The sequence below is a fragment of the Electrona antarctica genome (genome assembly GCF_951216825.1).
Source record: "Electrona antarctica genome assembly, chromosome: 24".
Lineage (NCBI taxonomy): Eukaryota > Metazoa > Chordata > Actinopteri > Myctophiformes > Myctophidae > Electrona > Electrona antarctica.
The window spans coordinates 11716544-11734212 of record NC_136803.1 but is presented as its reverse complement, the minus strand read 5'-3'; the positions used below and the strand labels follow the sequence as shown (position 1 = coordinate 11734212).

Sequence of the window (17669 nt, the reverse complement as noted above, 5' to 3'; positions counted from 1 at the left end):
AGGTGGCTACGCCAAACTCGCTAGCCTACGGCACCTCCACACATTCACACACATTTCTTTAGGGCTTTTAAGTGTGGTTTCTGGAAGAAAGTCTTCAAAACTAGGTTCAGAGTAAAGACCCAGGAAGACTTGAACCCACAACCTTATGATCGTGTAGACAGTGTCACACGATCATGTGACATGCTGGCAGTTTTGTTGTAGTCTTGAACAACTATACGCACAAAATACATATCGAGATAGTTAAAACATTTTGGGAACAAAAATAACAAAAAACAAAAAATGTCGATGGTTTGTTGTGCCGTTGCTTGTCTTAAATTAATGTTTATGAACAAAGGAAATCATAGATTTGGCTTTTAATGAATATTAAACAAAAGCTCAATGGCTCACTGAGATAATAGCCGACATATGAAACAAGAGGTTGCAGGTTTGATGTCTTCCTCTGACCATGTATGAAGGTAACCTCAACATTTTTGCCAAATTTTGGATACTTTAAAAGTTTTAAATGTAAATCTGGCACATCTTTTCACATGGGGGTCCGTGACAAATACATATCAATGTGTATGAAAACGTTTGAGAACCACAGTGAAAAAGAAGACAGTCATAGGTGAATGGATAGAGTGGCTGCCTAGTGAGCAGAAGGTCACAGGTTCAAGACCCTGCTGGCAGTATGTCTGGGTATAAGCTGAGGGATAGATTTAGATCAGCGTTTTACAGACATAAACCTGAACATTTCATAAGTGCAGTAGGCTACTGTCAGATATTTCTCAGCGTATACAATTTGGAAACTCCAAATATCCGTCCCTGGGTGGGCTTGAACCACCATCCTCTCGGTTAACAGCCGAGTGTGCTAGCCTATTGCGCCAACAGAGACTTCAACCTTCAGTGATGTATCTTTGCTTTTCATATCTGGTTTGGTACAGCCCAATCTGAAAGATGGTTTAGGTTTTTATTAGAAAATATTTTGAAAAAAGCTTATATATCCTTTAGTGACTCTGGTGGGACTCGAACCCAGAGCCTTTGATGATCTCTTTTGACATGCCTAGAAGTCCAATGCACTATCCATTGCACCACACGCACATGCTGTTGGCCTGTTGCGTGTCCCCCCCACTGTAGAGCGTGTGCATGTGCACATCTTGTTACCAGGGCGGACCGGGGGGGGTTTCCAAATCACCCAAATCACTGAATGCTCCTATAAGAGAACCGTACACGAATACGGTCCATGTGGGTGGAAACTTATATCCTGACGATCAGGCCTTTACACCCCCCCCCCCCCCCCCCCCCCCCCATGCATGTAGATGGATACAGACAAATCATGTTTATTATACATTTCTAGAAATAAGACAGAAGGTGTGTCACAGAACCCTGGCCTCTTAGGCCCCATTTACACTGGCCGACAAATCTAGCCTGAATCAGATCTGTGCCACATCGAGATTGAAATCCGAGCCAGACATGTCACAAGGCTCATTTAAACAAATCAGATTCCAATCTGGTGGTGGCTCAGATCTGATTCAGGCTGGATTTGGCTGCCAGTGTAAATGGGGCCTTATAGTATGTGCTGTTGCATGGTGGGAGATGGTCTCGTTCTCTCTGAAGGATACAGAAGATACATCATTTCTGACCCATTAGGATCGGGAAAGCATGCGTGTAATTTTTAGATTTTTGTGTTGGCTATTCAAAAATAGCACATCTACAAGCTCACAGTGGAGGCGTCAGGACTCAGGACTCCCACGCAATATCGGGTAGGAACTGGCCACTCTTATGAAAACGTTACTAATCAATAAAGGGGCTGTGGGCGATGGCCAGGTCACATATGGGGTTGTGTAGTAGCTCAGGAGTGTCCGGATGGGAATCAGAAGGTTCCTGGTTCAATCCCCTCCCCTGTGTTACTGTAGAAGTGTCCTTGAGCAAGACAATTGCCCCCCTAACTGCTCCCGATGAGCAGGTTGGTGCCTCGCAATGCTTTATTCCGCTTTTGGTGTGTGAATGTGTGTATGTGAGTGTACTGTACTGTACTGTATAAAGGCGAAATGTGAAGGCACCAGTCATCAGAATGAAATTAACCACCAGGTATGATTGTTCTGTCAGTCCGAGTACCTGCCCTGCGATAACAAAGAACCGTGGGCTTATTTAAAAGATTAGTAAGGCACTCAGTCGTCAGTCGGTAGGTCAGCAGACTGAAAACGCCCTAACCTATAACACTAACCCCCTATCACCCTAACGCCTAACAACTATAACCCCAAAATCGCAGTTAAAGCTTTTCCACAATGAAGCTTTCTCCGCAAAATTGAGAAATGGTGGTGTTAGTAAGGCACTTAAATCGCCATGACTATCAGTAGATGACGACGGTCGAGCACATCATCAGTGGCGTGTACAGATAGACACTAGGGGGTGCTAGAGCACCACCTGCCCTTGCCCTCTGGACAGCAATGTGCCCTTTTGAAAAAAAATACAGTGTACAGTATGTGGACCATGGTGACATGATCAATTCTTGATAAAAAAGCTTCTAATATATTATTTATGCCCCAAAATCTATAACCCACGCGCTGCACAAGGTGCCCTTTTTTCACTTGAGCACCTGCCCCTCCAAATGTCTGTACACGCCACTGCACATCATCTTACCATGATCTCACCTGCTGCGAGGCTAATACTGGCACTTCCTTAAGCCCTGGCCCCAAAGATTGTCCTCCCCCATGGGATCGCACCATGATGGGCCACCAAATTACTAAGATAGTCACACAATTATTATTACCAATCAAATGATTGTCAATGACAACAAAAAGATGTGCCACTGAGTGCACAGAGGCTCTTTGAGACAGTTATCATCCGTGACCCTTGAATTAAATTAGATGATTAGTAGATTACCAAGGCAATTCTGAGAGCAGTGAGCTACGGTAGGCTATATGTGCTCTGACACGCAGTATAAATACGTGCCACAATATATGTGCTCTGACACACGGTATAAATACATGCCACGGTCACCCTTGTCTTCAGTCCGCCCATTACGGCTCGTGATGAATGTGTCCTAAGATCATATTTACGTATCTCACCTTTCATTATTGGCTCCCTGATGTGTTTACCTGGCTCCACACTCCAACTGTGCTCAAAGTGTGCATCCCTGCAGGCCAGCACAACACTTGCAGAGATGCACACACGCACACACACACACACACACACACGTACACGCACACACACACGCTTTTTACTCTTCACTACCGAACACATTCATCTGGTGTGTGGCGCCTGGTTAAATACTGTGACACTGATGGGGAATGATTAAAACACAGCAATAGACCCCCCCCAACACCACCACCCGTGCGCCCCTTCCCGTCTCATCTCATCTATGCTCCAGCAGTCACATATTCTTTGAAGGAGAGATTTAATTGGATCTCTTCAGAAGGTGCTGTCGGATTAACCATGCAGAAAAACAGAGCTTGGCTGGTCATGCTTCTATCCGGGGCCGCTCAGATTGCTTCCGACAGACACTGATCCCAATAATCCCACTGCGACACGATAAAGGGGGCACAAGATATTGGATCAAAAGCATATATGCATTTTTGACTTTGCTTTGATGGCTCCACGATGATGGCAAGATAAGTTTTGCAGCATACTGTACACTACAGTATGTCGCCAAAGTCGCACTTCTTTGACAGGAAACCGCATGCCATCGGAATGATGCCTGTGATTGCCGAGGCTATTAATAAGGGCATTTCTCGGGCCCACCCCTCTCCAATTGTTTATATTGTGTTTAGGATCCAAGATGGCCACAGCACCAGAAGGGGGTGGGGCGGAGGTGAGCGGGTGGGGTCGACATATGCCGACCCACGGTTCTCCAGAACCACCACAAAAGGCTCTGATCAGGCTCTGCCAGTGGGCCTAATGAGGGCAACTCCTTTCACCTGGGCAGGCTCTGCCAGTGGGCCTAATGAGGCCAACTCCTTTCACCTGTGCAATTTCCAACCTCTGCCTCAGCCAATTGAGGCTCAACCAATCAGGCTCTGCCAGTGGGCCGAATTGATTGCTAAGTACACAGGCACATACACAGATCTCCATGTGGGACACCGGCTGAGAGTTAAAACGGGTGCTATGACAACGTATATCATTAGGTTCCCAAGTTGCATCGTTCCCAAGTAGGCCGGTGGCTGACTGCGACGGGCACGTACAGGTTTAGTCCTACTATAAATGCGCCATGTCTCTGTTTGTCTGCGTGCGTGCGTGCGTGTACAGTTGTAATGTTCGTAACTCGAGAACCGTTTGCCCCATCAACTTCTAATTCAACACACGCGTTCCACACCCCCGCAGCGAGTGCAGTGCCCAGTATCGAGTCGGTCGGACCCACGGTTTTCCAGAACCACCACAAAAGGCTCTGCTCAGGCTCTGCCAGTGGGCCTAATCCCCTCACCTGTGCAATTTCCAGACTCTGCCTCAGCCAAATGAGTGCCATGGCAACCCCACACCTGACAATTGATTACTTAACCACTCTTCACTTTTCACACTCAGTTTGCACTCTTTACACACAGGCAGACTGGCAGATACAGAGTTCTCCATGTGGGACACACAGATATTAAAACGGGTACTATGACAAGTTGACAATAGGTATTATTACGTTCCCAAGTTGCATCGCTCTCAAGTAGACTGGTGGCCAACGGGCACGTACAGGTCTAGTATAAACAATGGGAGAAGGGTGGGGCCGAGAAAGGCCCTTATTGTTTTGTATTTATATTTTTATTTGAGAACTGACAAAATAAGCCTAATTTGCTTTGCAAGCAATAGTAGCAGGCAGCTAAGGTTAGTAGCTTGCCGTCGCTCAAGTGGTTGTTTAGGCTTCTGGCTTCCTATAGGTAGTTGTGACCTGCATCCCGTCACACATCCAGCGCAGCGAATCAGCGATAGTTCATTGAGACACGGAAGTCAGAAGGTTATTATAATCCCCCCCTTTATTCTCTATCAGTAATTCATTCTGCTCCTTTAAATCAGCTGTCTCTCTCCATGTCAACTCCCTTCACTCTCATTTGCTGCCAGCTAACTCACTCACGCCCACATTCACTCGGGTGGTCCTTTTAAGCAGTCACAACTCTGTGTTCAAATTCCCTCCAATAGGTTGGTGAGTCGGTCGGTCGCTAGATCGGTAGGCTGGACGGTCAGTTGGTAGGTCAGGGATTTTTTTTAACATGCTAGTACAGCAGACTGAAAACGCTCTAACCCTAACCCCAAAATCGCACTTAAGCCTTTCCCACGATGAAGCTTTCTCCACAAAATTGAGAAATTGTGTTTTTGACCCTTCTGCCACCTTCTTTACATCTCCCTGAGTCTAATGAATGGTTACACCCCTATCCCATAGCTCCGGAGTAAGGGACTTGTAGATTCTCAATCTTTTTCAAAATGTAAGCCTTTCCCACAAAGTTCAAAGCCAAAAAAAAGGTTTTCAACACTTATTCTTCATACCGACCGACCTGCCGACTGACCTATCGCACGCACGGACCGATTTTTTACCAACCTACCGACCGAAGGTAGTTTTTTTTCCTTTCCTTTTTTTTATAGGTCGGTCGATCAGCAATTGGATCTCCCCCCTCCTGTTTTGAATAGTGGCTGTGAATAAATTAATGTATGAATATGTAACAGCAATAGTAACATTTTAGATGCAACAATTGATGGCACTGCATAATGCATCAGGTTTTTTATAGTGGGACATGTCAATGAATCTAAATTTAAGGGATGTATTTATTATTTATGTATATGACTGTTATACAACCATGCAGGTTTATGTATTTATTTCAAGCATCTGCACAATTATAATATCTGTATTTTGCACAGGGCAAGTCGTGATGTTGCAGGCTTTGAGAAAAATAAAGACAACATAATATTTTTTATTTTGGACCCATTACAGGATGCAGTAGAAAAAACTAATCTTGATGAGGGGGGGAGGAAAAAACCCAAAACAACAACATTTAAATGTTTTATCACGGCTTTCGCTCACGCACATAATAACACACTAATTAACCTTTTCCCACGGCTAAGATGTACGGCCAATTACCCTTCCTTCCGAATTGGCACACGCCGTTGATCACTAAGGATGTAAAGCGAGGGAGGAAGGGACAAAATAAAATGAAAAAATGAAACAAAACAAAACAAAAAACGTGATAACGTTGCTGCCCCGATGCCCTTCAGCCCACACAACATCCATCCAACTTCGTTTTCTCGCAATTTGATCACGCTCACAGATACCAATACAGGCTCACCACCGGATAAAACACCACAGAAATATACCTAATCAGTATCTAATTAGTCAACTAATGTACAATTGAGGTATTTTTACGTTACTGGTGTATTTCCAATTTCAGAGGAAAATATTGTAGTTTTACTCCTCTACAATTATTTGAAAAGTTAGTTTAGTTAGGAGATTTTGATAATTGTATTACATAACATACATTAACCACTTCAGCTCTGTATACATTCCGGATCGGCTATTTGAGAATAGCCGATCTACATGCATTGTGAGCTTGTAGATCTGCTATTTTCAAAAGATTATTATACATTTGAAATGGGACATTCTGCATAATGAGTACTTTCCACTTTTGGTACTGTGAGTACATTTTGATACCAATACCTTTATACTTTAGTATAAAGGTATTTCTACATTGCAGTATTGATACTTTTACTTGAGTAAAACATGTGAGTACCTTTTCCACCACCTCATCCCATGAGCCCTATTAGCCAGCAGTATTAATGCATGTAGTATATGCCCACCGCCATATGAATGGGTGAATGTAATGCACAATCTATGCAAACCGCCTTGGATAAAGGTGCTCTCACTCACACACACACACACACACACACACACACACACACACACACACACACACACACACACACACACACACACACACACACACACACACACACACACACACACACACACACACACACACACACACACACACACACACACACACACACACACACACACACACACACACACACACACACACACACACACACACACACTTTGAGGCCTAAAAAAAAAAAAAACATATTTGTCCCCTACCATGACTCTGGCGACTCTCAAACACTCCCATCAATCTCTTCCCGTAGACAGGGACCCCGTAGACAGGGATTTGATAAGTGATGCTCCCTACTTAGCGGAAACCATTTCTCATGTCTGGATAAGGAGGCGTTACCCGGAGGGACTCGACTGTGCCTCTCTCGTTGGGGGATGGAATGAAAACAGACATACCCTTTAATAACGCTCAGCGGGGGCGGGTGATTCATCTTTGCCTGTGTGCCGTTTTTCTAATCAGCTCATGATTCCAGCGACGCACACGGTGCTATTTGTGAATGGTGGCGCCCCTGCACAATGACTCCGGCCTGGCCGGTCACTCCCTCCATCTGCCAAAGACCGGGCCGGTCCAGATTGGACGTGCTGCCTGGGTTCCTTCCACATGTCTAAGCTCTCCCAAGCTGACTGTGCCCCCGACACAATCATTTGTCATGTGGACATTACGAAGAAAAAAAGATTGCCTTTGCATCGGGGCTCTGTTGCGTCGGCACGTTTTAATGTGCTGCATGCGTGGCATATTGCCTTAATAAAGTTTTCTGGTTGAATTTCCATTATGAATTAGTTAGCAGACAGAGTAATGGAAACAATTATGTATTCATACCAGACAGGCATTTAGTGCGTGACAGAAAAGGTTGGCAAGGCATTCTGCATTCATCAGCGACCGTACCTGCAGGAATGGGAGGCTGCTTTACTCTTAATTTCTTTGCACACTCTGTCGGCCACTGAAAATAGCTGATTTACAAGCTAACAGAATTGTATGTTTTGACATCTGCTATTCTCACATTTTCGGTGTGTGTCACTGGCATGCAACTACTAGAACACTTTCTGTAAGAGAGAAACATTGCTGCAGCCTGCCTGTTAACCCATACGACACTCAAGGCTGCATGATGCAAATTGTAACAACCGCTGATATTTGCATGGCACAAACACCAAATCAGTCCATGCCTTTAAATCACATGAGAAGGACCGGGGTGGAAAAGCGAATCAATAATGATGATTCAGTGCCCCGGGAGGGGTGTAATTAATTCCGTTTAGAAATGTAATTATGACACTATGGGGCACTATCAGGGGGCCTTTGCAGCACAGGCTACTGGAGCAGACAGTGGACCGAATGGACACATTTCATGATAATTAGTTTGACTTCAGTGGAGAGGGCGCAAGGACCAGACACATGCTGGAGGAACACAGTGTTTGGCTGGAACGTTGGTGCCATCATTGATCTTCAGTACTGCTCGAGTAGTGAAGAAAGAGGCAGCGAGGCTGTAATTTAGAGTAGGTCCATGTGCACGCCACGGCTTTCATCAAGAGGCTAGCTTTGAAGTATTTTAACAGAGCTCCCGGAGTGGAGCTGTGCAGAAGCGAGGGTCTCTCTTTCTACATGCCTGTCGGGGTCCACAACTTATCTCACAAACAACTGGACCGATAAGCGCCACATTTATTGTGCCCGTATAGACCAATTGGAAGTACAGTAAATCCCTGGATACGTTTTCACATGTCGTGAACGTATGTATTGTGAACTCATATCTGAGGTCCTATATGTCCTGCCATCACTTTGTATTTGGCCAAGACTGCAGATCGTTTTTGGTTTACTTAACTCTGCACTTTTAACTCTACACTCCTTTTGCCTTACAGTGTTTGAAGCATGTGAGTTGCAGTTACAAATAGTCAAGTTTGTGTTAGGTAATAAACGTCATCCTGCAAATGGCAGAAATAAATAAATAAAAGATGTGATCCTAGTTCTGGGAAGTTCTGCCTATGTAGGCAAGGTCATGAATGCGTAGTTCTTCAACTGACGTCAGTAGGACTTTGAAGGCATTCCCGTGTGAGCTTGCGTCATTTGTTCAAGTATGATGCAAGTGTGGTGAAAAACATTTCCTCGACATGCGGAGGTGTTGTTGCACATACATATGCACTCGATCCCGGTTCTGTGGATACTCAATATTTATGTGACCTGAATGGACTGAACAGTACTACAAGAAAACAACTTGAAACAACAAGCTCAACTCATGTTGTACTGTACTGTATGTCCATGGCAAAAATAGAAATTTGACAAAAATGTCCACCACAATGCCCCCTGGTTCTCATATGATCAACTTTTAGCTTTAACATAGTATTGAAATATATACACACACACATGTTTTGCTGATATATTTCATCATTTGTACAAATGTCATGGCCATTCACAAATGCTTCATTCTAATTCCAGGGAAGTGATGTTTTGGATTAGGTACAATAGCTGAAAACCCAGTTTTAATCGTCTCTACATGTATCAATGCTAATATAATGGAAACTTAACAGCATTATATTGGAGAGCCATGCCGTATCTATTGACCTTACCCCTGCTTCCAGCTGCCTGCTTGCTCGGACCACAGCTATCTTTGAGCCTGATCGTCGGTATCATCTGAACTCCACACCTAGGTCTTCTGGTTCTATCACGTTGACATACACATTCACAAGATGAAAATAATACAGGGTAAAAAATGGAATGGCTTCATGTTCAAATACCAACTTCATGGATAAATACCAACCAAAATAAGCATAAAGATAAGGTGGGATGTAATTATTATTATTTTGTTTTTCCAAATGGGAAATCACTCTTAATCGTTTGCCCGCCAGGAACATAGGAATATTAACACGTAGAATCTTGTAGCCTGCCACAAACGGAAAAGCCGTTTTAACAGCGATGTATTCATTAATACATGTTTTAATACGATCGTATCGAAATCTACCGTCCGTTAGCTTTGTTATGCTTCTGACCCAATGGGCGCGGCCATTTTGAAAATGCGCGCGCATCCACTTACATTGCCGGCTCTGTTTTCAGACGGCTTTATCTCACAGAAGCGACATTGCAGGGGTCGCTTTGTCCCAGACAAGCGTTTTCAACGGCCTGTAGCAGGCGCTGTGATACTCGCGGTCCACTTTTTCCACCACCGACCGAGAGAACAAGCACCAGCTTCGTCAACACACACGGAATGGTTTCATAGTAAAATGCGATTACGGATATTTGGCTCTTCAAAGTAAGTGTCACGCGCGATAAAACCCTGGCAGGACGCAACGGAGGGATTAAATAATGGTAGCGGTAAATGGGTTAAGATATAATTGGTTTTCTAGTTAAAAGTAATTATTTCCGAATTGTGTAGACGACAAACATTCCCACATTATCTTAAGCATTGCGTTGATGTCCACTGGAGTGGATGATCATGAAAAAGTGGGATTGTTATGCCTTGCAAGGAACTAAATAAATTACTCTTCGAACCCTATCAACAGAATGAGATAAGACTAGTATTAAATGGAGCCCCATGTTGTTGTAAATGTGCGGAAAGTGCTGAGGCTGGCCCAACAATGACACTCGAACACTGATTGTGAAATGTAAACAGACTTATGATTGTTTGTACACTCTCAGGGTTGTAGTTGTCCTTGAAATAAAAAAGTTTGAGAACCACCATTAAATTATGCTACAGGAATAATACTCTGGGCTTCATTCACTGGAGAGAAGGAAAATAAGTCAATAAATCACTAATAAACTATTCCCCTGGGAGCTGACACAGTGTGCAGGGTTATTTTCCTTCTCTCAGTATATGCATTGTTGTCCAGAAACTGTACATTTTTACTTTTTGGATATGCGTATGCTTTCCTTTGGACTCAACTTCAAGATACATTTGCACACCATATAGATTCACTTTTATCTAACATCTAAGTTAACACAATAACATTTCAGCACATTTATAGGAACCACAGTGTAAATACATATTAAAGATGTGTCCTTGTTTAAATGCATGCATATTTCAACAGTGCACATATTCAAATGACTCACTCTCCAAACACAATTGTCTAATTATGGAATTTAGCTCTTCTTAGATCTAAATTTAACTCATTCAGGGCTCATTTCATCAGGTTTCTGCATATTTTCTTCCCACTGTAATGAGCTTTATTTTTCTTTTCATCAATATTAACAAGATACAGTGGGCAAATGTTGAATATTCACAAAATAAGCATTTACAGGCAGAGAATGGTTTAGTTAGCAAGACAAACATTTAAAATAGATCATTATGGAGTCGTTCATCCACAGAGACTTAACATTGACTTTCAAGGCAGTTTCACCGATTCAACATTGTGAACAGCATGACTCAATCTCACATTGAGTGTGCCAGGCCACAGGTCTTCCAAGGTCATTTCAATTCAGTCATAACTCACGCAGCCGGAGACTATGTTCCTAAAAGCTTAAATTGACCGGACACCCCCAATGGTGCTTGGTTATTGGCTCCCCGGCGCTCAGTCAGACTTGATAGGCGATGGGGGACGCTCTGTCATTTAAACGTGGCGTTGATCCAAGGTTGACGGTGGGTTGCGAGTCACGTTTGGTGTCAAAGTCAACAGGGAGAAAGGCCTGGGTTTCTGTAGAGGTGGCAAAGGTATTAGTAAGGTATTAGTAAGCACTAGACACCACTTAAATCCCCCAGGTGTCAGAGCTACTTATACTGTAGGCCCAATCCAATCCATCCAATCCTCCCCTCTACAACAGTGGTTCTCAAAATGGGGTCCTGGGACCCTCAGGGTTCCTTGAGGGGGTTTCCTTACAGACGTGTAACTCTGAGAGTGTACAAATGGAACCAAATGGGCCCATTTGGTTCCATTTGTTGTATACACTCTCATAGTTATAGGGGTCCTTGAAATTGAAACATTTGAGAAGCGCTGCTCTCTCTCTCTCTCTACAAGAGCATTTAGATATGCTTTTTGTTTTTTTTAAGATATTGTTTTGCGGCTTACGCCTTTTTTATTGGTTTTTGAAGGGACAGACAGTAGGCTGACAGGAAACGGGAGAGAGATGGGGGAAGACATGCAGTAAAGGCCGTGTCGGGCTCGGGAGTCGAACCCGCAGCACACTGCGACTGGATTACCAGTCGGGTGCCCAGACGGTTACGCCACCGCCTGGGCCTTTAGATATGCTTTTGTCGGCGAATGTTCGCTCCCAGAACAGTTGTGGTTAAACAATTATAGGTGAGGTAAACCGGCAACCTTCTGCTCCCCGACCTCTCTACCCACTCAGCAACGGCCGCCCCAATACTTTGCAGCGCATGGCCTTCCCTCAGTGACTTTCCGGGAGAAAAGAATCCATCTGCGCTCTCTCCTGTAAATAATTTGTTTGCATTTTTCCTTGCAGTTGAAGGCTTCCCTCATCCATTTTGCATCACTACTGCTCGATTTTCCAAACAATTGCGTGCGTGCGTGTGTGCTATGCCGGGATACTATATGGAAAACACTTTGTGATTGAGTCCTGGGCAGTTTAATAAACATGGTCCACCAGACATTATGCATTGCTCTGCCAGCTACGATGACCTTAATGCAGTCCATGAACTTATTGTTTGCCAGGGACTCGCCACGAGACCAACCACAGATGTTTATTTTTTTATTTTCTATTCTTCCACTGCTATTGTATTTGAATAATACATGAGGTCATAAATCAGTGAATTCATTTTTAATGTTACACAGCAATAGGCGAAAAGTGAAATATGAATGTGCTATTGAAATGCTGCTGTCTCTGCAGTCTGCAGCCAGAACTTGAATAACATTTTCAAGAATATTCTTGCTTGTCGGACGTCTTGTCTTGGTCAAGTGAGACCATCTTATTTATATTTAAATGAATTGTAAAGTGAGTTTTGCTTTGTCAATCCAATCCTCCACGCACGCACGCACGCACGCACGCACACACACACACACACACACACACACACACACACCATTTTGAAGATTTGGTCTAGATTAGAGCTTGGATTGGATTTCCTGATCTAATCGGATATCAGAGTGATACCAATGCTGATTTGAGGTTTTGAAATCGGATCAGATAGGGATTAAAAGTTTTCAACTTGTGGGCAATGCCGCCGGATAGTTAAATTAATTGGATAACATTTACATCATGTCATGGAGGGTGAGTCCTATAAACCTAATTTGCATTTTAAAAACTCACACCCGTCTGAAGAGCGCCCCTGCTCTTATCAGCATACATCATCTCATTCTGGCCAATCACCATTTGCACAATGAATTCACAATTTGCGTCCTCACTTTTCCACTTCACTTTTCGGCCCTCACTTTTAGCTTCCATATGTACAGTACTTTGCTCAGCCAATCAAATCATCGCAATGGGGTGATCAGCCAATCACAAGCCAATGTATGTGTCCACACAAACCCGGAAAGCTGGGCATAGGAGGGGCTAGCACCCCTCAAAAAGCAATCCATCTCGTTTTTCACTTGAAAATCTGTTATTTTATGGGAGCGGAACTGTTCTTTTGTCCTTTTCCATATACAGTACCTGATTTTTTTAAATATATATATATATATATATATATATATATATATATATATATCACATTGACAATTATGCGTGTAACTTGTGCAAGTAATTTATTTTACATTTCACATGCCTTTGTAAACAAAATAAATGATCTGTGTCGAGCAACACTACGTGCGAGTGTAACGCAGTGTCATACTGCAACTAAGGCCCGGCTTTCTGTATATATCACCTCTCTCAGTTCAAAGCAACTGAGGGATTTCTGTCAGGCACATCATGCTGCTAATGCTTTTATCACACACTGTTTGTTTCTGCTACAGCGGTAAAGTCAATACCGCTCTGTCGCATCTACACAAGACAGAGAGAGAGAGAGAGAGAGAGAGAGAGTCAGGCTATATGCTTTGATAGAGGCACAGTCTCTCTGTTTTCACTGGCGTTCACTTCATTTATTTTCTCTTTCACCCTTTCGCTCTTTGCTTAGCACATTTTCCCTCCACCCCCCCCGCTGCACAGTGCACATGCACCCACCTCCCGACTTTGCTCGACGCTTTCCTCTGGCAAACAACTCCATCTGGAGTTGAAAGGAGAAGCCAGAGAACGAACACGAACACACGAACACACACACACACACACACACACACACACACACACACACACACACACACACACACACACACACACACACACACACACACACACACACACACACACACACACACACACACACACACACACACACACACACACACACACACACAGACTTAGTCGAGGCTGACCGCCTTGTTATCAGCATTTCCATGCTTCCACATATATCTAGGTACTTTATCCTTTTCATTAAAGACCTCTTGGATCCCTCCAGAGGTCTGCTGGCCTGGATGTCAGCCTGCCTGCCTTTTTTTTGCCCGTCTCCCTCAATGTGCCAGTAAATATCCTTTTTTGTATATAAATAGTATACTAGCAGGGGGGACTGCTTGGCTTAAATTGGCACAAAGTATTCGGAGGCCAGTCTAAGACGTCCGTCATCTATGCCGTCAGTACTGTGTCATCAGTCATGTCCATTTCTGGCCTCTATTATTCGCCTCTCCATTGACGTCCAGTGTAAAAAAGATTTTTTTTTTAAATTAGCAAAAAATTTCAAAAATTCTAAAAGTCGCCCATGACATAGTAGAGGAGCCTATCAATCAGATTTTGATGCCCGTGATTTTGGAATGTTAATTTTTGGAGACAGGTATATCTTGATTCTTGGGGTTCCCAGAATACCAAAAAAAATGTCTCCAATGTTTTCTGTTGGGTTTTGCATGTGTAATTAGCATAATTAGCTAATGAATTGCCAAAAACGGAAATGGCAATTTCTGGATCATAACACACTGCTATGGAATGTTCCACCCTAAATCAGACCTGGGGCGTGGGCGTGCATAAAAGACACAGACAGGGCTGGATTGACAATCTACTAGTAGTACTGGGAGAAATCTTTATTCTTTTTTCTCTTTTTTTATCCCCACAATATTTGTAACCGATTTTTTTTCCACCCAGTGTCAATTGTCTAACGTATTCCTGGGCTCTACACTCCCCCTGCCAACCTGGGGAGAGCAACGGACTGACCGGACTGTCCAAGCCTCATCTTATCTCCATCAGGCGCGGCAGTATAGAGACCAGGATTACTGCATGTTTTTTGTGAGGGTACCTATACCTTAGTGGACACGGAGATAACATACAAACTCCACACAGAAAGGCACTATTGCTAACACCACCTAAAATGGGAGAATTCTTGATGCGCTGGCCAATTTGTGGGCCAGTAGGACTGTGCTTTTTCGTTTTGTTTTATTGATAAATGTACTGCGTTGTTTTTTGTCCTTGGCCCACAGAATGGTGAGAAAAAGTTCTCCTCTCCTGAAAATGATATGAGTCATTGTTTTGTCAGCTGTGTACCCTTTATTAATTGTGGCATTCTCAGTAGAATCAACCGAGATTTATTTTCCACTTACACGTATGTCGGGGCTAGGGCGAGTGCTACAGGCCATGATGGAGTCTGAAGAGGTGGGTTTTCAGTAGGGATACTCCGATACATCGATCACCGATATGATATATCGGAGGTCTAACATTCACCGATCCGCAAATCCGATAAAAAAAAGGCTAAAAGCTGCACAGTTTACATCCAAATTAATGTCACTCTCTCGGTTCTGCACCGCTGTACTGGAGAAGTATATAGCACTCTCGGTTCTGCACCACGCACGCGCGCGCGCGCGCGCGCACACACACACACACACACACACACACACACACACACACACACACACACACACACACACACACACACACACACACACACACACACACACACACACACACACACACACACACACACACACACACACACACACACACACACACACACACACACACACACACACACACACACACACACAGAGAGACAGAGAGACAGAGAGAGGATGGGGTCACGTTAGCAACAAGCTAATCACACTCACAGCATGTACAAAATAAATGCTAGATCTGCTACCGTCTGGGGGCTACGAGAGAGAGAGGGGGGGGGGGGGGGAGAGAGCTTAGTCTCCTCCTCAATGGTTTTACTAACCTTAATAGGTCTTAATTTTAATTAAAATAAAAAAAGCAAAACTATAATCCACATGGTTAGTGTGTCCAGACACAAACTTGTTTGGAAATGTGCAGAAGCATATTGGGTATAGAGCGTAGCAGTCCCGCCCCCTACCAGGGCCCAGGAAATGATTCTCCGTTCATTTTCCTCAGACATTTCAAAAAGTATTTATTTAAAGACCTTTTAAGCCTCGTACAAAGCCAACTCTTGTCGTGACAAAATCATGACAACAAACACAATTTTTCGGGTTTAACAAATAATTAGAAAGAAGAAGAAAACGGCACTCACTCCTGTCTATTCCCCAACCTGCAATATTCCCCAAATTCACCAAATTTACAAATAGGACTCGGGATGTTCTTATGAGCATAGCAAATAGCATCAATCAGAGCTACCATCTTCAATGTGTTCCCATCAGAGTCATTTACGACCATGTAAGTAGATACACATTTAATTGTATGATTTGCAGCACAAAGTCCACCTGGCTGCATCAATCATTTTAAACACGCTAATGGGTTCCTCCGATGCCTTCCTCCGATGCCGATCTGACATTTTTTTGGGGACCAGGCTGAACAGAGGAAGATATCAAAGAAAGTTGAATATTGCGTATACTATTGAGCACTGTAGACTATTATGTAGGATGTATGATGTACTTTTGGACACTGTACCATACAGTACAGCAGTGTAGTCTTATGCAATGGTTATTCTTTTTTTATCCGACGTTTTTCACCCGGTGCCAATTGCCTATCAATTATGGGCGCTCTACGTCTGCCAACCTGGGGAGAGCCCCGAACTAACGAAGGAACACGTTATTCCAACCAGTTCCTTTCCCCTACATAAAAATGTAAATTAACAATTGATTTTAGCATGTTATTTAGACAGATGGCAGGCTCATTTGTTAACCTGGCATTCTAGTTTCTATATAAATTATAGGTTCACCTATGCTACATACTGTCCCTTTGCATTTGACGTATGTGTTTGTTTACCTTGCTTACTGTAAGTCGCTCTGGATAAGGAGCGTCTGCAAAATGTCTAAATCGTAAATTGTAAAATATACCTGCCACACACAGGGCCATTGGTTGTTTACCGATACCCCATAAAATGTCCCCCTTTTCCGCAGCCAAATGTCGGCAGTTATGCTGTACAGCAGACCGAAGATGTAAAGAAAAGTTGTTTGTCGCTTTGAAATGCCACCGACATTCATTATTGACTTTCAGTGATGGCAATCCATCTTAATCATAGTGGAAGACATTTGTCTCATATCTGATGGAGAAAGCTTGACACAGTGGTGCCATTATGCTCTCGTGGAGTTGAGCATCTCCGTCTACAAAAAAGTGTCAGCCCTCTAAACGTATCGTTTCAATTTGAGCGTTCCGATCATGCGATATTAACCAACGTGTGCAGACACTCAAAAGTTGCATTGACTTGCACCCCAAGAAACAAAACTGTGTTGTGATTTATAAAAGAGGATACATGGAGAAAATAATAAATGCATATGGAAACATCGTCGTTGTTGGGAGGAAAGCTTGTACAGTATTTTGTCCAAAAAGTCACTTAGTTTACTTTCAATTGGTTAACATTTGATCAAATCCACAGGTGGACTTAACAACTTTTTTTTTCTCCAAAAAATATTGAAAAGAGCAGATCTACAAGTTTTTGTAAGCTTAGTACAACAAAGTAGCACGTACATTAGTTTACAAAAAAACAAACAAAAACAT

At 43.3% G+C, this 17669-nt stretch overlaps 1 protein-coding gene across 4 annotated transcripts in view; it reads right to left on the bottom strand.

Annotated features, from left to right (window-relative positions):
- LOC306917653 (uncharacterized protein) overlaps positions 1 to 17669 on the bottom strand; it is a 144418-nt gene that overhangs the window by 1274 nt on the left and 125475 nt on the right. For 2 of the 4 annotated variants that reach the window (XM_079495948.1, XM_079495947.1), the window contains 2 exons: positions 13869 to 13911; positions 11026 to 11449 (listed from right to left, as the gene is read on the bottom strand). The exons of 1 other annotated variant lie outside the window; for it this stretch is intronic. In XM_079495948.1, coding sequence (XP_079352074.1) covers positions 11331 to 11449; positions 13869 to 13911 — 162 coding nt within the window. In that variant the 3' untranslated portion in view covers positions 11026 to 11330. Of the gene's footprint in view, positions 1 to 11025; positions 11450 to 13868; positions 13912 to 17669 lie in introns of those variants that run through there. One more of the 4 variants, XR_013789211.1, reaches the window with a different exon arrangement.